General features: G+C 39.6%; 1 protein-coding gene across 2 annotated transcripts in view; it reads right to left on the reverse strand.

Moving 5' to 3' along the window:
• TAGAP (T cell activation RhoGTPase activating protein) overlaps positions 1–22,516 on the reverse strand; it is a 126,073-nt gene that overhangs the window by 71,402 nt on the left and 32,155 nt on the right. For both annotated transcript variants that reach the window (XM_089676291.1, XM_089676290.1), the window contains exon 2: positions 1,471–1,556. In XM_089676291.1, coding sequence (XP_089532417.1) covers positions 1,471–1,556 — 86 coding nt within the window. The remainder of the gene's footprint in view (positions 1–1,470; positions 1,557–22,516) is intronic.

The following is a 22,516-nucleotide window of genomic DNA, read 5'->3' on the forward strand; positions in this document are numbered from 1 at the left end:
CATTGGCTTACTGGCTGTGATTGACAGCAGTGGGAGCCAATGGCTCCCGCTTCTGTCTCAGCCAATAAGGAGAGAGAGTCCCGGGATAGCCAAGACTCCAGTGCACATTGTTTGATCAACAGGGAGCTTAGGTGAGTATTAGGGGGGATGCTGTACAGAGAAGGTTTTTTTACCTTTATGCATAGAATGCATGAAGGTAAAAAACCTTGAGCCTTTAGAACCACTTTAATGTACACTCTGATTGTAACTTGCAATTAGGAGGAACATGCTGAGCCTATGTCCATATCCACCTGTCCAGCATTCTCCACCACCTCTCGCTCAGCAGTGAAGTGGAAACCTGTCGTGCATCTAACACGGGCTTTGTTCATGCACTTGACTTAATTCTTGACTTCCTTTACCTTTGCACAGGTTGGGACCTCGGTGCTGCCAATCTGCTCCTGTTGCTATGGGAAACAAACCGTGGAAGGCGTGCTGACAGCATCTCCCTCGCTGCTAGAGGCTTTCCCACCTGACACAAGTACATGTTTAACAACAGGCTGCTTGACTGACTGTTGGCTTTTGTTACCCATGGTAACCATTTGACTGACCTTTTACACCAGGATGACTCTTTGTGCTGTCTTCATGTGCTTAGTGACCCGAGACTATGTGTGGTGCGGGTTACTTGCAATGCACTCCTTTAATGACTTCAGACCAAGCAAAGTTGTAACACTTGTGCCAAAAACATTATAGAGTTCAACAGACATTAACAGTCCTCCTTCCTGCATCCCTAACCGAGGCATGTGTGCTGCCCTAGCATACCTGCATATGCAGAGTTTCTCTGTGACAGAGTAAATTGCATGGCAGTCTCCAATAGCTGGTGCCTTCGGGGTGGGCCCTGGGTTTCAACATTTCCCCTACAGGATGGCAGGCTCCAAGGATGTTAGTGAGGTGTAGTGCTACTCCACTCTCTCTCCTCTCAACCCCCGAGCTCCAGACCACTGTCCTTTTTATAGTGCAGTGGGTCGGACCCAAAAAAAACCTGTCAAGGTAAAACCTGGTAAACAGTGTTAACTCTCACCCTCCCATCCGGGGCAGCACCTAACTAGCTTAGATAGTAACCTGCTTACAGGCTTAGTAAGTACTATCAGCATAAAATCCTACTGCAAGCAGTGCTGGTTTGGCTCTCTGCTTAGAAACTGCAGGTTGGTGCTGACTCAACAGATAAAGAACAGGCAAAGTCGACCTGTCTCCATGCCAGAATGTACCTGTGTGTGATGGAAAAGTAGCTTTTGGAGATAGTTTTGAGGAGACTGGGATGATCTTCAAAGAAATAGATAGCAAACCAACAAATCAAGTTACAGTTACAGCAATGTACAGTATGCCTTGTTATGTTATGAGTTTTTACTCTTACATAGGCTGTGTATGAAGGTTTGCTCCTTTCTGTAAGATTTAAAATGGCTAAATGATGGCTTAAAGACTGTACTTACATACCTTCCTGTAGACCATGGTTTGCTTAGAGATTTAGGAAACACAAGGGAAGGTGCTGAACATCTCCTCTGAGCCAAAGCCTTATGGAGCTGTAAACAAATAATTTAAGAAAAAAAAAGTTTATTTTTTCTATATAGAATCTGTTTGCAATGAATAATGTTGTAAAATAGGAAATCAGTGGGCAGAAAGATGCAGTACTTTCTTCATTCCATCGCTGCCTAAAGTAGTAGTGTATGTAATGGCTTACAATTAAAGTAGTTTAAAGGCAAAACATTTCTTATTTGGTGAAACATTTTTACATTAATGCATTCCCTGTCTGCATTGCATGTCTCTTCAGCAATGGAATACACCTACCTTCATGCTTGTAAGTTTCCCTAATATGCCTTCAGTTCTGCTTTAGAGGCTAAGTTCATCTTTGGTTTAAATAAATAAATAAAATAAACACATATGACTTTGCAGGTAAAAAAAGTGCATGTACAGTTTTATTTTCTTACCTTGGAGCCTGCAAAGCATTACACTCGCAATCAGTGGATCGCGGCTGCAATGTCAGGCTCCTGCAGGCACTGCTGACAGCTGTCTGCCTGTACCTCCATACAGGCAGATAGTTACTCAGCTGCAGGAAGTGTCAGTTAACTACAGGGGTGCTGATGAGCACCCTTGGTAGTTCATTGAGAACTACAAACTGTCTGCGGTGGTGGCAGACAGGACTTGTAGTTCATTCATTCACAGATCTTCATGAAAAAATGACAAAGACATGTGGACGCAGCCTCCCACAGCTGCGTTTTTAAAATATGCCCGCTGTTACGGGGTGTGAAGGGGTGCAGATGGGTTCTGTATCGCAACAGGTTACATATTACAACCTTAATTATGTAACATATTACATAAGTTAGTTGCATTGCCAGCACAGATGCTGGAAGGTTATAAGCAAGTAAATAGGTAACAAAAAAAGTAAAAAAGCTCTAGCTGTTCCTCATTCTTGTCTAATAGCTGCCTGTGCACCTCTCTGATTTAGCTTGTTCCTGGGTTCTGATTCTCCCTACCAACTGACATTTACCTGCTCAACAAAAGTGCCTCATTAGTCAGTAAGAGCAATCTCACTGGATAGAGGCACAATGTAGGAGTGCATTCTTGTGTTATTTTAGGTATTCAGCTTCTCCAGAAGGTATCAGTGAAGCACAGTGATTTCACTGGTTCAAAAACCACAATCCAAGGTAAGAATATTCTTCTTTTAATTATTTCATTTTTAATAATTTTTTGGGGGGGCGGAGGTGGCATACTCCCAGATAAGTGGACCGTTTCAGTTTCACGCAAGGCCCACTTTAAAACTTTGGGGAAAGCAAAAATGCTCCCTTGCAGTGAGGCTGCCCCCTGCATTTCAATGGTTAAATGTTAATTTGGGTCTCAGGGACCACAAAAAGCATTTTTACCTACCTAATCTTCTGATCTTGCAGGCTCCTTCCAAGTTATAAGGGCAGTCCCTTCAGCCTCTTCTTTCCTATGCTACGTCCAGTGGTCGCAGGTGTTTTAATGTCCTCAAGACCAATGAAGAGCCCATAACCCTGCATTGGACATAAGGACACTGAAGAACAGTCCACTGCCAGAGTGTAGGGGAGTAAATGAAAGCACCGGCCTGAAGATGGGCTTTAAAGGAAAAGTGTGGGATTGGAAAAAACAAACCTATATACTCACCTAGATGGCTGTCCCCCGCCGGCTCTAAAACTGAGAACCAAGTGATCACATGACCCCTGATTGCTGAGTTCTTAGTCTTCTTGGAGCGGAGAGCGGTGATTGTCGGTCATCGGCTCTTTGCTCTGCCCCTCTAGTGCTCACCAGAGCACTGGGCAGGAGAGGGGGCAGGCACGGCTGACTTGGGCTCTCAGAGGCGCACTGAGAAGATGGCCAACTGCTGGTCAGGCATCTGAGTGAATGCAGAGCCTGGACCCTGGAGAGCCTGGACCCTGCAGAGCCTGGAACAGCTCAGTGTCATCAGCCGACAATGAGCTCTAGTGTTGGCTTGATCTGGGTCACAAGAGTGCAGAAATAAGTGCACTCATGTGACCCAGATGGAAAGTATGACCGTCTCTTTTAAGTATGATTATAGCTCACTAAATCCGAAAAACTGGCTTTACACTTAAAATATCGATAGGCAGATGTACTTCTTGAACCTAGAGTCTAGCATACACCCAGTGTTCATGTATCATTGGTTGGGAAACTTGCTCTAAGGCACCCAAGCTTTCTGCCAACATGTTCAAAATAATATAAATAGTAATAAAACATTTTTAGTGCTAACAAAATGCCACACGGTGGCAATTATAAGACATTACATGGGCACATACAGGAGAAGTGATAAGAACATTGCTATTCACTTCATTTGATTCATTTACCTCCATCCTCCAATTTCACTTTTTTTTTTAACCTGGGAAGCTTGCTAATATGCAGACTAGTCCAACAGATAAATCCATCAACGGAAGCATGTATAGTATGTGGTTATCCTGCTTTAAAGTCCAACTCCAGAATCTTAAATGTACCCGTGCATTGGGGTTCTCCCTTCACTGCTTGAGCTAGGGGGAAGAATGAATAAGTACAAATACTTACTTTATTCCTCACTCCCCCGCAGCAGGTGCTCTCTTCCACTATCCAGCATCCCAGCATATAGGTGGGCCCTCACTGTCTTCCCAAACAATGCAGATCTGTTGATCTTGAATTGTGTATGATAATATCTGAGAGCTGTGGGGTCACTGCTTGAGTAAATTTAAAGGTAGTTTGAGTTGGGTACCACTAGCCAATTGTGTTTTTTTAATTTTAGTTTTGAATAGAGTGGGGAATAGTTTGGACCTTTGTTGTTTTTTTTATTGCTGTCCATGCCCTTTCTATTGAAAGAAACTTCCCTTACGTCCTGCATGGGAGACACAACAGAGATTGGAAATGTCTCCCAAGTAAAGGGAAATCCTCTCAAACAGTTATCATGGGTTTTCAAATACAAAGATTTCCCTTTACTTCCTGCAACGGTGACAATAATGTGCAGAGGATGACATAGACAACCATAAAAATCTGACAGAGTAACTACTAACCTGTGAGGATAATTGGGTATGATAACTAACGTACAAAAACAATATTGTATAAAAAAAAGTATATCTCAATAAATACACAAATATCTAAAAAGATTTAAACTAATAAGCTATTGTGTATCTCCTCTTATGTTCAAAAGCTTCACTCTTGCGCCACAGAAATCGACAGTGTACCAAACTAAATGGGTAGCTGCCACTTATTACCCAAATAAACTTATATAACCAAATGTCTTATATATAACAAAACAAAAAGAATAGTGGCGCTATCCTATGTGCAATATATATCAAGACCAATCAACTCTTAACATATAACAAATTTATTGTGACCAATTTATATTTAAATGAATAAAAGTGCAAAAAGTTCATATAGAAATCACCCAGTGTTGAAAAAAAGAAAGTCCCATTGATATTCAACCATTCCATTATACATGGATGACTTCAGATCTCCAATTACAGTTAGGTTCATATGTATTTTCACACAGGCCCAATTTTAGTTTTTTTTGGTTGGTTGCCAACACATATTCAAGCTATAGTTATGTAATGGATATGGGCTGAAAGTGCACACTCTCAGGTTTAATTTGAGGGCATGTACATCCAAATTGGAAGAAGGGTTTAGGAATTACAGCTCTTAAGAGTAGCCATCTCCCCTTTTTCAAGGGACCAAAAGTAATTGGACAATTGAATCAAAAGCTGTTTCATGGCCAGGTGTGGGCTACTCCATGTTATTTCTTCATCAATTAAGCAGGTAAAGGTCTGGAGTTGATTCTAAGTGTGGTATTTGCGATTGGAATCTATTGCTGTGAATCTACATCATGCGTTCAAAGGAGCTGTCCATGCAAGTGAAACACGCCATTGTAAGGCTTCAAAAACAAAACAAATCCATCAGAGAGATAACGGCAACATTAGGAGTGGCCAAATCAACGGTTTGGTACATTCTGAGGATATGTATAATGTAATCATTATGTATTATATATAATAGATATATGTTATATGTACTTGGATCACAAGATCTGTTGTGCCGAAAGAGTTAATAATTAGCATATTGACATCTATAACTGAGAGGTTGCCAAACCATACAGCCAATCTCTGGACAAAGTCGGAATGACAAAACACGTTGGGACGTGGCTGTATGGCTGCCAGAAGTGATGCGGCACACTGCACTGGAAGTGATGTTCCAGAAGAGACAGATATGAAGCGTGGTGAGACGCTGGCCTGCCTCTAGCTTACTCGATACACAGTGATTGATTAAGACCTTTAAAAATATGTCTTTTGTAAGTACTTTGTTAATAAGATATAAATGGTGTTGTATGTTGTCACACAATTGGAGTCTTTCTGATTATCCACTCTATGAATATTGATTCATATTGGATTGATCTGGAGAGTCCAGCTGATAGAATGGTATATTTATAGCAACATGCCTTAGCTGCCGGTCATAAGAATGTGATTTAATATACATTGATCACAATGATTTATTATTTTTTAAGAATTGATTGGTCTTGATATGTATTGTACATAGGATAGTGCCACTGTTTTTTATTTTGTTTTGTTATATAGAAGAAATTGGGTTATATCTAAAATGATTGACTGCACTATTATCATCAAAAAAACAGAAAAATATAAGTCACATCATCTTACTACGAGGACTGCTGATACATCCATCATTATAATAATATTCATAAAAATCATCTGTTAATATGTTACAAAACACATGATCAAATTGTATCTATTTGACTGTCCATTCAGAACATATGTTCAAATTGTGCATATACAGTATTGTCCATACAACATGCTTCCTGGAACAAAGTCCAATTCACTGAAAAATGTGCTCTCTTTACCAAATGAGTTACTTTTTTTATTTTGTGATATTTAGCACTTAATTTAGTATTATATTTTACTGTTTTAGTTTGAACATTTTTCCCAGGCTTTAACAATGCACCAGAATGAGATTAATAAAGACACACTAAGGATAGTGAAACTATGAAAACCTATTAGATTGTAAACGTATGAGCAAGGCTCTTCTAACCCTCTTGTATTTTATTGTATTGCAACTGTACTGTCTATCTTTATATTGTAAAGCGCTGCACAAACTGTTGCTGCTACGTATATAAATCCTGTATAATAATATTAATAATATGAGTGCCTTCATTCACAGAATGATCTTCATCTAGTGCAGTATTACAAATTATTTGCATTTCTGAGCTAAGAACATTACATTCTCAAACTGATACATTGTTTACTTTTCATTTACTGGCCCGTGCAGTATTCCCCTGATTGTTATTTAGTGCATTCCTAAAATATCAAATGCACATACCATAAGCCTTTTTTTGTTAATGAAATGTAATGAAACTTTGCCAGTATTTTTCTTACATTAGGCCATTATCCCAGAAGAGACATGCAATGTCTCTTCTGCAATAAAATACACCTACCTTTCTGCTCACAGTCCACTGCACCATGTAAACTGAGCTGTTCATGCGCAGCTCAGTTTATATAGCCTGCACAGACCCTGTACTGTATGCTGAGATGACCAACTCAGCAGTTACGTCATCCTGAGATGACTGACGCAGGAATCATGACATTCCGCAGTGACCAATGGAGATGCCAGAAGACAGGTACCCAGGGATAAGATGCTAGAGCTTGTGAGGAACCCGGACGATTAGAGAGAAGTTAAGAATAATACCTTTAGTTCTTCTTCAAATGTCGGCAATGATGTGTGATCAGTTTGTGAGCAGCAGGGTGATTTCCAAACTATAGATAAGGCTCAACATGCTGAGGAGAGAAGCAGTGGTGCAAGAGCATGTGATCAGGTAAGGAAGACCATTGGCCACAAATGAAAGGGGTGTGTGTGTGTGTGGGGGGGTTAATGATCACTACCACTGACCACCAATGAAAGGAGTGGAAAGAATTGAATATCACTACCACTGACCCACAATAAAAGGGGAGGAGGGATTTATCATCAGTACCGGAGACCACCAATAGATGGGGAAGGGTCAATCACTGACCACTATTGAGAGGGTGGTTAATAAATCCTGCCACTGACCACCTATTTTTTCTAAATAAATCCAAACAAGGGGGGAAAGTGCCATATACAATGAATTGACACCCACTTTATTGACCATGCCCACTATTTGGCCACACCCATCAGCAACCAATTTCTCCAAGGTGTCCCTTCTAAGTAGATTTAAATATTGACAACTCTGGTATAATTACCAATTTGCACTCTAAATGCCTCTCTGTTGGAACCCTTACTCTTTTGCCTTAACAGGACAGGTCTTCTGCATATGTGGGTATATGTGACTTCCCCCATGTGACAGTATTCAGGCTAATTGTCAGGACTGAACACTGTCACATGGCAGGAGGGTTGGTGCAACAGTGATGTAATCTTCCTAATCAGCATCAAGTCCTACACAATGTGGACTCCTGTAGAGGAAAATCATTGTGGGAGTGTAAATAGGCAAGTATACAGTACCTTACTGTGGAACAAGATTTACGATATCAGGAGGAATTGTTTCTTTTGTCCTGAATGGGCAGGTAACAGTGTAGCTTTCATTGCTCTGTGAGATTTATTCAATGCTATTCTAAAAATCAAGTGCATCGGTTATTTTTTGATATAAACATATTTTGTGATCATAAAAAGTGAATTGTTTGCTTTTTTTAAAACATTCTTCCATGCAAAAAAAAATCTCACATTTCTGCCATGGGTTAGAGATAGGTTTGACTCACTTATGGTAAGCCTAGTAATGGTTTTGTTATTGGCTTTGATGATAGGGCTGGTGGGACTGCTGCTGGGTTGGGTGGGTGGCCTGGTGGGTCCCTGATTATTGTAACACTGTTGATTATCCTGCTTGTGGCTCTAGTAGCAAGACAGCTGATGGTCCTGCTTGTGGTCTTGGTGGCAGGGAAACACCTAGCTTTGCTTCTGGCTTTATTACCAAGAGTGCTCTGCTGCTGATGGTATCTGGATTTTTTTTTTTGGTGATGAGATCTATGGTTTTGTCTGTTACTGTGACTGGAAGTCCTCAAACAGGGATTTGTTTTTTAAATGTGTAGGACCTTTGTCTATGGGAATGTATATGTAAAGGTTCTGCTGCATTCACCTACAGTATGTGTGAATGTGTGATGCTTTGGCTCTCTATCTTTTATCAAGGCTTGCATGATCTGTATTTACAAGTGAGTGCATATTTGTTCTGTATATCAATAAGGACATCTTTAGCAGTGAACACTATGAGTTATATGTTTTTATGAGCTGAGCGACATAGTGAAGTGTCTTTAGATGGCTGTATTCATGGTTCCTGCTGGTGATCAATTGAAGATGTCTGTTATCCTATAAGATGATCCATCTGTGGCTATCGATCTGACCTGGATTTTGACTCATGCTAAGTTTGACCTTTGTAGTGAGGGTGAAACTATAAGGTAAGGGTACATCCTTAAAGGAAATCAGTGAAGGTCTCACAATATTGTCATATCTTTCTGGATGGATTTTTGATGTGTAGCGCCCTGGAGTGTGCTCCTAAAATATTGTAGTGGTGTATTGCAGGTAAAATCATTGTGTATGACTCATGTTAACTGTCTAAGTCTGTGATTGAGGTCAGATTACTGCAGGTCAGCTGGATTTCACAGGTTGTGGCTCTATCACCTCCTCCTGACCCTGGAGGACCATAGAATCTTCCAGATGTCTGTAGCAGGAAGGGGTGGAGACATAATCTGCATTTTTATGGGAGTCTGGCCAATCCCAGGTTTGGAGGCCCTGGTAAAGTGGTGGACTGGCCCATATATATGGGATAGTAAGACTGACATGGGAGTTGGGTAGAAGATGGAGTGTTGAGGACACTGTTGGTGCCTGGGAGGGGTCCCCTAAGTCTGAGGGAGGGGGTGGCCTCCAGGCTGGGCTCAAGCTGACTCAGCAGGATACAGTCAGCAGTGCAGCACAAATGGGATTGGGACCTGGGAGCACAGGGAGCGGAGAGAGGACAGAGTGAGTAAATCAGCACACCCTGGGATCCACAATGGGAAACACTACCATTTGCAGCAAGCTTTCAAAGGACAGCGTTGGGCTCAATCCTTTATCTTTGTCCCGGGAGATCTTCAGATCAGCCAGGAGGGCTAGTAATGTGTGCATGCTGTGGAGCTGGGAGCAGCTCTATAGTGGGACAGGAGACACCTCTGCAAGAAGTTGAAAGAAGCTAAGCTGAAATTTTGAGGGGCTGCCAGTTCCTCACCCATAAAGGGCTGTTGCTACTGATTCACAAACACTGAAGGCTTTCAAGGAAAAAGAACAGTCCAGGATCTGTATCTGTACATAGGAAGCGAGTTGCCCCCCCCCCCCCTTTTCATTGATTCAAGCCAAACTGGACATCCTATAATTTCTATTGCCCTGTCCAAGTTATTTCCCCTAATAAAATAACAAAATCAAGCTCATTGACGGTTCACTGACTGCAGATGGAAGTGTGAAAAGTGCATGTTGCCTGGCTGTGCAGAGCTTAAGGGTACCCACAACCAGGGGTGGACTGACCATTTGGAAACTCGGGCAGTGCCCAAGGGCCCGGGGTCAGTAGGGGGCCCCATGAGATGCCCCTGGTACCTTTTTCATAGGCTTTTTTGAGTTTGGGCAAGGACACAGGGGCCCCATGATCCCCTATTGCCCAGGGGCCCCATGGCTTTTCAGTCCGCCCCTGCCCACAACACAGCGGCTCTCACGAGGGTAGTGCTACAGATGTATTATTTGACAAAGGGTTTATTTTTGCAAAACAAGAGAGACTGGGCCCTGTTTTCTCTAGTTACTGTTATCAAACTATGCACAGTACTTGTTTTTGTTGGAATTTGATTATTTTTTATTTATTTGTCAGTTTGATTATGAGATATTATCACAGCACCACACATTCACACTTTTTTATTTACACACCTTTTGAGCTAACAGCTGTATTTTGTTTCTAGCAAAATGTTTTGATTATCATGCATTCACCCATGTGTTCTCCTTCCTTTCTGTACTATACAGGGGGTTTTTATTAAATAAATGGCAATTTTTACTTATTTTCATCAGCTCTCTACCAATAAACCATCTCTTTTAACATAATCTTTCATTGAAAAAAAATGTTACATGCAAGCAATGCTCCCATATGCAGTATAAGACACAATGCATACCAAAAGAATCAGAAATTGAATAAAAAGTTAAAAACTGTAATACAATATTTATATATGGTACACAAAATACTAAATTCTATATTGAAAACATATTAAAATTACTGTAAAATTACTGTAAAATGTAGAACAACAACCTGTAGCTTTCCAGCACTTCAAATTAGGAAACTACCAGAGAGTGAGTAAGCTACCTTTTTAAGTCAGTGAACTCATTCCATCACCTACACAATTCTCACAGCAGTGTAGACGGGGCCAATAATTGTAAATACCATGATAGTCATACTTGATGCTGCTGAATGAAACTTTGTTAAACAGAAGAATACTTATAGGAACAACCATGTTTTGAAAAAAATAAAAGGTTACGTTATTTACATTTACAGTATTATGGGCTGTTGTGTAATAATAGCTGTTATTTCAGTACTGAAAGTCGTCAAGTCAAAGGCTGGCAATTATTGCCATTTATATACCAACAACATTCCAAAGAATATTGAAAGGCAAAGGCGTTATACAAATTTTATGGTGAACGTAAATACATGAAACAGTGAGAACAGAAAGCCATGTACTGGTAGTCTAATTATTTCTGGAAAGTCCTAGCATGCATTTCTCAAGTAACCCAGCCAAGATATTTTTCTGTAGCGTTTCCAAACAATGACTTTATTAACAGTGCACATAGCATCTTATGACTCAAAGCACCAAACTTTATCTGTCTGAAAGCAGAACATTTGTTTACTGGCTGAAGGAACTGGACCAAAAAGGTTTTTTTTCCTAGGATAGGAGTTCCCTAATAATATCAGATGTGGCTGCTGTGGAAATTAAAGCTCTTATATAATTGTTACTCAGAGTGTTCTCCATTCTTCTAGTTACCCATTGGAGACCACTTTCTTGAAATTACCAGGCTATTAGCATTAAAAAAAAAAAGAGCTTTAAACAAGCCCCCAGTGACCTCAGTAGCTGCAAGAACTGTGAAGAAATTAATTTTAAGGGTCCATGCACACTGGCTTAAAAATCATTGCATCTACAGTAGTTTTGTGGTTTGCCTGTAGAAGAAGCTCAGTGTTATCCTATGTGTCCATGCATATTAGGGCAATTAAAGGTATATTTTAAGCTCAACGTTTAGAGGCAGAAAAAAACCCTTCTGGTTTGCGTTTTTTATTCTTGCTTTCTGGCAGATGAAACGGTAAACTCTCCTAAACACGCCTAAACTGTGTACGAAAATGTTCTATATCTGCATTTTTTCTGCCATAGGAGCTGGCATTTTTTTAAGCCCAATGTGCATGGAGCCTAAAAGTTCACAGTAGAAGCAATTAAATCATTACTGAAGCTGAAACTGCTGAACAAAATGGTCATTTGGCCAGTTTGCCTGCATAAATCCCAAGCTGCTATATTGAAAAGTGCAGCTGGGGACCATGAGTGTGTTTGATGTCCAAATATGATATAATGTAGCCTATACTCATTCTCCTAGGTGGGGGCTGGATATCTCGGGACCCCCCTTCTTATAAATAACTTCACATCCCTTTTGGGGAAAAGGATGTGGGTATGAGGCCCTTGTCCCCATTTTGCAAAAGCTCCTCTTGTCCCTTTGCTGAGGGATAAGGGCCTCATCTCCACATCTTGTCCCCCAAAAGGGATAAGGGGGCTTGTAGGGGGGGGCAGATATCAGGTCCCCTCACTCGGGGTAATAGGTAAATGTGTGTATGTTTATTTACATTTTACTTTGTTCTGGGAATGAGTAATGACTATGGTACCCCATACTCATTGCCCTGGGGGCCTCCTTACTATAAAAGTGGCTTCTAGAGTTTAAGTCCCCCCTGAAAACCTCTACATAATTTTTGGGGTACAGTATAACCCAAATACACTCACTTTTTCATGTGCCTCATACAAGACTGGAGTTATATCCTCACAGTCCACTAAGACTGGGAGACAATTCTGTGCATGGTGCAGCTGAGTCTTCCAACACGTTCCTTCAGAATGACTTTATCAAGCTGTACGAGGTACATGAAACAGTGAGTGTATTTAGGTTTTATGTTTCAAAAAATGTTTTAAAAGGGATTTAAACTCCTGGAGTCTTTTACTCTTTTGACATAGTTGTACATGATTTGAATTGGAAGATATAAAAGGATGTAGGGTACTTTTTTCCGGTGAGTGGTTTATCTGTGTTGGTGTGTGCTTTACAAGTGATTTGCACACAAAAAGGAGGTATATGGAATAGCATCACTGATGAGAACACAAAAGATTGGATTGCTCAAGTTTTGTATTACAGATGAAACTTGCCTTTCATTTGTATCAAAACAGATATCAGCTGCTCTGATGGACTGAGGATAGTGCAGTGATCACGTTTTGACCCCCAGTTAAATCCTGTCCCGTTCTAAATTACAAGGCTCTTCCAATGGAACTCCAGGCTTCCCCTCTTTTGGGGGGGATTGGTCCAACCTATTAGTGATCCCCATATGGTTTAGCATTGCAGTGTGGGGCAAGTGGGGCTTTTGAAATCATGTAAACCATGTGTTGTGGACCTGTCCTGCAACTAATCATCTGCTGGAACTTTAAATGGTAAACACCACCTTTTGACAATATAATAAAATAAAATTGTACCACAATTATCTATATATCTGAAATCAGTATTCTTAAAGCAGTAAACCCCAGCAAACAAATCCTCATAAATCATAAGACCGCTATGTTAACTATTTCTCCTCATACCTCAGTAGTAGTTATTACCATAGCATGTTTCTTACTATATTTTCTGCTTGACTTCTTGTTCCTGTGTTCTGGCTGAAGCTGGCACCATGTTTGCAGTGTCCAATTCCATATACTGGTCTAATTCTATCTTTTCTTTGGTGTCTGCGAGATAATCTTGCGTATGTGCAGTGATCAATAATAGTTATTGGTCTGAAATCTCAGGGTAATGCTATGCAATGCTGTGAAGTGCTATGATGGAGGCACAGCACACGTATGAAGAGACTGCTGGCACAATGAGCATGCCAGAAATTGAAGACAAAATGGGCATGCAACAGTGACATCATGCCAGCAAAATTCTGGCGAAATCTCCTAAACGGCATGGGTTGGGATAGCATGAAAGACATCTAGATGTACGTCATTTCACAATGCTTTACATGGCACAGAGTAGATCAAGAGACTTTTTTCAAATTGTGCATTCACATGAAAATTCAAAAGTAGCAGTTGTGAAAAATTCAATATTGATAAAGTGTCCCAAAAGTTAGTGCACCACTAAAAAAGTATGTATCTGAAATCAATGTCTATATAAAAGCCCATTGCATGTAAAATAATCCATCAAAAATTCATGATTCATTAGTGCAATTTAGTGTGACTTCCACCACCTCTGTGACATGGTCATCTCAATGGATTGCCCTTTGGTTGGTTTATTTGGACCTTTGTCCTTAACTGGTTAATTTAATTTTATTTCATGTTTTATATATGTTTTTTATTTTACTTTTTTTACAGTATATACAGTATGTATAATGTTTTATGGTGGGTATTTGGCATTTAGTGTATTAGCAATGTAGTTTAACATTTTAGGTTTTATTTATTTATTTTAGGTAGGTATATTTTATTTCAATATCATTTTGCAGGGTCTTTTAATTTGTTGTTGGGAGGACAGCAGCGTGAACTTGCTGCTGACACAGACAAAGATGCCCTTTGTTTGCAGCACATCACTGCATACTAGTGCAGTACAGTTTTAAGCCCCAAATCACCACATTGTTAAGTGCACCAAGCACCACATTCTCAATCCCCCTATTGCCATAGTTCCTAACATAGTTAATCAATTTCCTGTTTACATCATGTCTAGGAGACAGGAAGTAGCAGTTTCTGCATCTGCAGGACAAAACGGTTGGGCCACTCTTTTGAAAGGCAGGGTATGTTTGCCTTATCTTTCTGGCACTGGGTATGCTTTCCAGGCAGAGTGCATGGATTTTGCTGTAGAGTGGATAACCAAGCCTTTCTCATCCTCTTCTTTCCAAGCACATAGCAGCACATTTTCCCCAGGAGCTGCAAATGTGCCCTCACCTTCCTCCTCCTCCTCTACAGCTAATCCCTCCATTGCTCCTCTCCTTCCTCCTCCTCTACAACTAATCCTACAATTACCCTGCAAACTGGCATGGCGGAATTGACTGAATTTTTTCAGCACAACATGAGTCACTTGATGCAGGAGAATGTTCAAGAATTTGTGTTATCGTATGTTAGGGAAGAAAGCATAAGGAGCACAGAGGGTATGGCAACAGGAAGAGAGAAATAATTGACATTGATGTTCCTCCAGCCTTTTGCCAAGTGGACTTCAGCAATGAGAAGGTTGGGGATGACAAGGTGTCAGACCTTGGTAACTATTGTGGAGGAAGAATATAATGGAGAGGAATAACAAAAGTGGGGCTGAATTTTTTCCAGGGGCATGGGCAGCTGTAGTATTTCTCCAAATGGAACAGCCCCACGTATTCATGCCACTGCTATCCGTCAGGCCATTCCACATAGCCCCATTTTTAACATAGCTGCTGCCAACAGAACACAGTAAACATACCAGTCATTTGGGTACCACATGCATGAGAAGACATGAATTTCTACCACAAAGCTCTGTGGGAGCACCACATGAATAATAGATTAAAAATAACAGATCCTTGGCACACAAATAACTGTATGAATCAATCAAAAGTTACTTCAACTCAAATCCCTCAGAGGAAACCAAAGTGAAGACAAATGTATAAAAAAATAACTCCTATACAAAGACCTAATAAATGCTCAGATAGCATGAAAAGAGTTCTGTGAATTCAAGTTCAATAAATCCATAGACCATTGGCATAGTAATATGCTTCACTCCAACAGCTGACTAGTGGCTAAATGAATAAATGACAGATACAAGAAGATAAGCAGGAATGGTCTCTATAGCAAATACCCAGAGTATTCCATTTAATTGTCAGATTTGAAAATCTGAAAGATTTTGTAAATTGTGTAACCAAACAATTTAATGGATCTATAAACGAAATACTTTGGTACCTAATGATCTTAAAGTAGAACTGCACGCTAAAAATGAAGTTCTGCTTTATGCGCCACCCCCCCCCCCCCCCCACACCCACACCCACACCTACTTTTGCACATTAAAGTTTTTTGGGGAGAGTGCATATTTAGTTTTGATACAGTAGGTACCCGCTCCCACTTTAAAGTTTATCCCCCCTCTCTTTGCCAGCAGCCTTCTGAGACGCTTCACAAGTCCCAGAAGGCTGTGGGACCATTCACAAAGCGCAGCATGGCTCATATGTGCAATGGGAAGCTGGCTGTGAGGCAGCAGGGAGTCATAGCCGGCTTCCAACTGGGTCCCAAAGACCAGCAAAGAACCATCCCAGGTGAGGACAATGCTGCATCCCTGTTAAGGTAAGTGTCCTTTTATTAAAAGCCAGCATTTTTTCTTTCTAGGAAGATCCCCTGAAGAACTAAATGTACACACTATTTTATAACAATTCTGATACCTTTTCTAATTCATGTAATAATCAGATGTATAAAGTGTTTTGTATTCTTCCAGATATTTGACACATAACTTACAGTTTACATTTGTTGCATTGTATTCTTAGCTGTCTGCCTAAATTGTTACGATATATAACCATTTATATTTTGTAGTCATGCAAATGCAAGTTAGACTAATCTACTCCATCTAGAGGTAAGATTGGGATGTAAAAAGTTTAAACCCGAGATTAATTTTCATGTTATTTTTAATTACTTGAAACAATTTGTGAAAAATTTTTTTAGCAGCAGTGCAGAATTTATAGGTTACTGCACAATATATTAAATAATGAATGTATCAATTTTTATGTATTTGTACAGGTTTTCTGTCAGCTAGGCTATCTTTCTATGCTACTTCCTTGGTTTTTATGTAATTGGATATTGTTCTCCAATAAAAGTGTTATTGATTTGATTTGGATTTCTCTTCTGTTCATTTACTTTGTTTTTACTAATTTTGCAAATTGATAACAATACTGTAAACTATTAACACTCCTATTTCTGAAAGATTTCTTAATATATACAGCATTTTCAAAACCTGCCAAGACCTTTTGCACATTACTGTGTGTGTGTGTGTATATATATATATATATATATATATATATATATATATATATATATATATATATGCGGCGCTGCATAGGGAGTCCCTGAAGAGCTTACCTTGTCCTGCGCTCCCACGATGTGTCCCCTGCAGCGTCCCCGGCCATTTCCTTCGGCCAATGCCGGCATCCGGCTTCTGTGTTCCGGTCCCTGTGACGTCAGGACGTACAGGCGCCACCAGCAGCGGGAAATTTTAAAATATTAAAAAATGTCATTTTTTTCCAAAAAACTTTTACATAGTAAAACATTGCTGTTTCAACCCATTTCACATACATTTTGTCCCTAGTGCTTTGTCCTGTCCCCTGCCTGCATTTTGTCTGTTCTTTCTGCCTGGAAACTGAGAAAAGTCCAAGGCGTCCAAAAAGCGTCCCTTTAGGTCAAAAGCGGGTTTAGATCATCTAGAGAACAGCGATAGTAAATCAGAACCACTTGCAGAATTGAGTGATAATGATTCGTGGGGAAATTCGTCATCAGACACTGAAAACGATTTTGCGACTTTGCTCAGCGATGTGCGAACTTGGCGCTCTGTTTCAAATTTCAGTGTTTTTGGTTTGATTATGTTATTGAATTAAATGTATTATTATTATATTATTATTTTTTTATGATTATTTATTAAATTATAATTTATGATTTGGAGTTTCAAATTTTATCATACCCGGGATGTTTAATAGACTCTTGTTCGGACAGATTTCAGTGAGTTATTCCTAAAAATTGCAGCCTACAATAAAAAAACGACATATTTCCATGCAAAATAATGGTACCGCTTTCAGCACCAAAAATCTGAAATAATCATACCGCTAGGGAGGTTAATAAACTCCACACAAAATTCATAAAATCCAACAGGACCAAGACCACTTGCTCTCCAGAGGATTTACCCCCTTTCCTGACCAGGTCATTTTTGCGATATGGTACTGTGTTACATTAACTGAAAATTGTGCGGTCGTGCAGCACTGCAACCAAATGAAATTTACGTCCTTTTTTCCCCCACAAATAGCACTTTCTTTTAGTGGTATTTGATCGCCTATGCGGTTTTTATTTTGTGCTCTATAAAAAAAAAGGCCGACAATTTTGAGAAAAAAACAATATTTTTTTACTTTTTGCTATTAAACGTCCAGTAAAAAAAAATTTTAAACATTTTAAAAATCTAATTTCATCATAAATTTAGGCTAAAATGTATTCTGCTATATGTCTTTGCTAAAAAAAATCCCAATACGTGTAAATTAATTGGTTTACATGAAAGTTATAGCATTTACAAATGGCTTTATATATACTGAAATGTTTAATTTTTTTTTACTAGTAATGGGGCGATCAGTGACTTATAGCGGGACTGCGGCGGGCATGCAGACATTGGGGGGAACTGATTTGGTGTAACTGACATCCCCAGTGACACCAATACAGTGATCAGTGCTAATAAAAAGCACTGACACTGTACTAATGGCACTGAACAGGAAGGGGTTAACATCTGGGGCAATCAAAGGGTTAACTGTGCGCTGTTTTACCATGTGTGCTGAGTGTTTGTTTCACTGTAAACACACTGTTTTGTATGGCCATAGACACAGAAAGCAGCGCGCAGGAGCTGACAGGGGAGAAATCTGTATTGTTTACATACAGGTCTCTCCCCCGTCGGAAATCCTCAGAGATCGTCGGGTGCCCGCAGGAAATCACTGGCCAGAACCCAGTGACTGACAGCCAAGGTCACAAATGATGAGCTGTGCGTGAGCCCCCTACCTTGAACTGCAAAATCGCGTATATATACAAGTGATTTTGCGCACCCGTGTCACCCTGTGGCAGTATTCCTGCTATAGGGTGGCGTGGAAGCGGTTAATATTAAGTATATATTTGAATGGAGAATGTCATACCGAACAAATCAAGGTCATACATGACTAAGCTAGCACATACGAAAGGGGAGAAAGCAGTCTCCTATCTCCTGGGTGACAGACCCATCCGAAATACTATGTGTTTGATATCCCTGGACATGAAATATAATGCTGAACAATAATCTACCAGTTTCCAGAATGCAATCTGTACACAGTGGAATATATTTAATATTAGTATTAAAACCGTATTTGGGACTAGGTCAAACGTGGTGACCTCCCAGCACCATCCCTTAAACTAGATGATTGGTCAGATGGTCTCGGTCAACACCCCTTTGATACCACAGAAAAAGGGAATGGCAGGACCTGTTGTCAAGCTCTCATTTTAACATCAATCAAAGAACACCTGACTGGACTTGAGATAACCACTGCAACTTTTTTGCTTGGACAATTGGACTAAAACCAAGGACTTTTGCAAGTGTTATTCATTTTCAACTCCCTTTTAATTATCTGTTGCTTTATGCGTTCTTTATTTCTTTGTAACACCTTTTTTCTGTAAATATTTTATTTGCACTATTTTGATCTTTTCATTAATAAACACTATTTTGAAAAGTGTTAAACTGTCAGTAAAGCTTTTAATGCAAACTGGAGAATCCATGTCTCTTGAAGAGTGCTGCTGTAGATGATAAATCTCTGAATATTCTTGTCTGTGGTGACTGTGTGTAGGACGTTTAATGTTCATATTTGTTCTTGCTAATATTATGAAGGGTTGATAGGCCCAAAGCTATCTGTTTGGTGTTTAAAGGGTTATGCATTGTTACACGTCTGTGTGAGATTGGCTGGTCCTTTGTCACAAGTTGGTGAGAAGGGCAGGGGTCAGGCACCACGTTTGTCACAGCAACCCCAAACTTGAAAGGAACAAGTTTTGGGCTGCATATGAAGATATGCACATAAAAAACTTTCAAAGACCTTGGGGTTGATTTACTAAAGGCAAATAGGCTGTTTACCTTGAAAAGTGAACAGTCTTTTTGCCTTTAGTAAATCAACCCCTATGTTACTAAAACAAAAGAATATACAAGTGCTGGTGTGTGCAGTCAAAAAGTATTGCAGTGTTTCAACTAAAACCCATTTGGCAGGCATGCAGGAAGAGCTAGTATTTGAAAATTTGTTAATTGGTTAACTAATAAAGGGCTAATTTATTGTTGCTGGTAATCTCAGCATTATGATTTTGCCATGAGCTCTATAGTAGTTTTATTTTTAGCTTATTAAAGGAGCATTAAACATTCCTCTTTTTTTAATCCATGCATGCTAAGCAGTGTAGTAAACATTCCTCACTACTTAATATACATTGCATGTGGCACAAACACTTACCATAGTACCTATTCACTGACACTGGTTCGCACTGCCTCAGTGCAGCTTCCACAAAATTCTGTTTGGGCGAGGGCATGCATTACTATGTCACACTGAACAGACAGGGGACTGGCAGCCAATCAGGGGAGCAGGAAATTGACTTGCACATATCCATTCATCACTCTTAGCCAGGAGTGCACAGTCAAGGATGACTCCATAGGGCCCTTCAAGGGAAAGGAGCCACCCTGAAAAAAGAATACAGCACAAGCACTGAAGCAGTAGGAAAGAAAAACTTTTAAACAAGGGGCAGCCTGTAAATCAAGTCTAAACCTTAGCAGATGATATATATTTAAAAAGTAAAGCTTTAAAAGCACTTTAAATAAATGCAATAGTCAGTAACTCTGGATGACAAGCTAAAGCCATTGCATGACTGTTGGATCAGGAAACAAATATGCCTGCTTAAAGAAAAAGATAAACCCTAGGTTTAAATGTCTTAACATCTCTTTGAGGTCTCTAATACAATTCTGAAACATAGTGAAAAAGCATTGGCAACAGCTAATTTTAAGAGGATTTGGCTAACACATGCTTAAAAAGAGCTTTTTATTTGGGGGCAACAAGTTAATTTCCTTCCCCTGGTGTGCCTGCTGGAGCATGATGCTTTTCTCATCTTACAACCTCTGCCTTGTCACAAATGAAGTTTGACAACAACAGAGCCATTCATTGCCTAGTTAGAAACAATAGGAGAGCAGGACCTAATAAAGCTTCTGCTCTCATTTCACACAACTTTAGAGATTTTCTGTAATTACTCTGTGAAAGTTAATAACCATGAAAGCAGCATGCTGTGGTACTCAGTAAATCAAGCCTCTATATTGAACCATTTGTTCTGTAACACATGTGTTTCATTCTGTTTTCATCTCTAGCATACAGAATCATCACAGCTTGATATGCACAGATCTACACCTTAGATCAAACAAAGCAAAGGATTTAATGCGGACACGCAATGTTAAATGCAAAACTAAAGTCTTTATCAATTGTATTCTTTTACATTTTGAAATACTGCAAATATTGTATAAAAATCATAGAAAAATATTATTTATTTTCATTACTTTTACTTATTACAGGTACTCATAGAGCACCATCAATTTACACAGCATTTTACATATATATCGTACATTCATATCAATCCCTGGCCACAAGGAGCTTACAGTCTAAGATTCCTAACTCACATTCATACATACACATACTAGGGCCAATACAAACAGGAGCAAATTAGCCTAGTATGTCTTTGGAGTGTGGGAGTAAACCAGAGTACCCGAGGAAACCTATGCAGGCACAGGGAGAGCATGCAAAATCCAGGCAGGTAGTGCCCTGGATGGGATTCAAACCGATGACCCTAGTGCTGCTAGCAAAATTCTTTTATAGCATGAGATGTCAAATTTTTATTGCTCTTCATCTACCTAGAGGGGAGAATCACTAATATTGGCTTTTACTGAGGTTGTCACATTTGATGAACTATACGAATTTTAACCATTTCCTAATTAGGGCACAACATATGACTCAAGGTTGCTCATAATAAATCACGTCAGTGCTTAACTTTTCAAACATATTTAGAAACAGACTGATGATAACTAGGTTAGTAAAAAAATCAAAGTCATTTTAAACTTAGCAAAAAAAAATTTAGATGAAAGCCAGGCCTTATGGTGAATGACTCAGTTTCTGCAAGCAAAATAAGTGACTCATAAAAAAGAAAAAAAAAAAAAACTGTCTAATGGCTGATGATAAATGGAAATTATTGTCTATTAAGTATCACAGACAATTGGAGCTTTGTGGATAAGGACAACACAACAGCATTATCTATAGTCATGAGAACAAGTTTGTGAAACTTCAGGAATTTTTTACATTTTTGCATCAATTGCTTCTAATATAAATTTTTTTAGTCATATGAAGCCATAGAAATAAAGAGTCATTGATCAAAAAAGAATGTGGACCTCTTAGACAGTGGTCTCCAAATAGCAACCTTTTGCTTGCCTTTATCTGCCCTTGATGCATTACTCCTGGCACTGACACCAGCAATGGGATAAAATTACTACCACCAACAATGGGGCACTATTCTTTCCGCTAACACCAACAATGGGGCATATTTCCTTCCACTGGCACCAACAATGGGGCACTATTCCTCCCACTGGTGCCATTTCTCCCCCTAATACCAAAGATCAGGCATTTTTTACTCTCACTGGGCACAGCCAGCCCCCATAAAGTCTGAAGGACAGTTTGGAGACCCTGCTCTAAGATAATGATATCTTCAACTACAAAGAGTGGTTGAAGTAAGGTATTCTGGTCAAGGAGTCAGGTGTTCTAGTCAATTCATACAAAAACTTTGACACTGTTTTGGTCAAATTGTCTTTACAACAGAATTCCAACAAACTTTAATGTGGTCCAATCAAAACTGATTTTTACGAATCTCAAAAAGAGGTGTCTAAGCTCCAGAGTTAGGAAAGAATTAAGACAAGATTTCTAAACTATTGTGCCTCTATTAGTCAACTTTACAAATGGAAGTAACTTAGCATCGCTGCCACTCTT

The sequence above is a fragment of the Staurois parvus genome, unplaced genomic scaffold (genome assembly GCF_062004578.1).
Source record: "Staurois parvus isolate SC_StPar_1 unplaced genomic scaffold, SC_StPar_1.0 ptg000165l, whole genome shotgun sequence".
NCBI lineage: Eukaryota > Metazoa > Chordata > Amphibia > Anura > Ranidae > Staurois > Staurois parvus.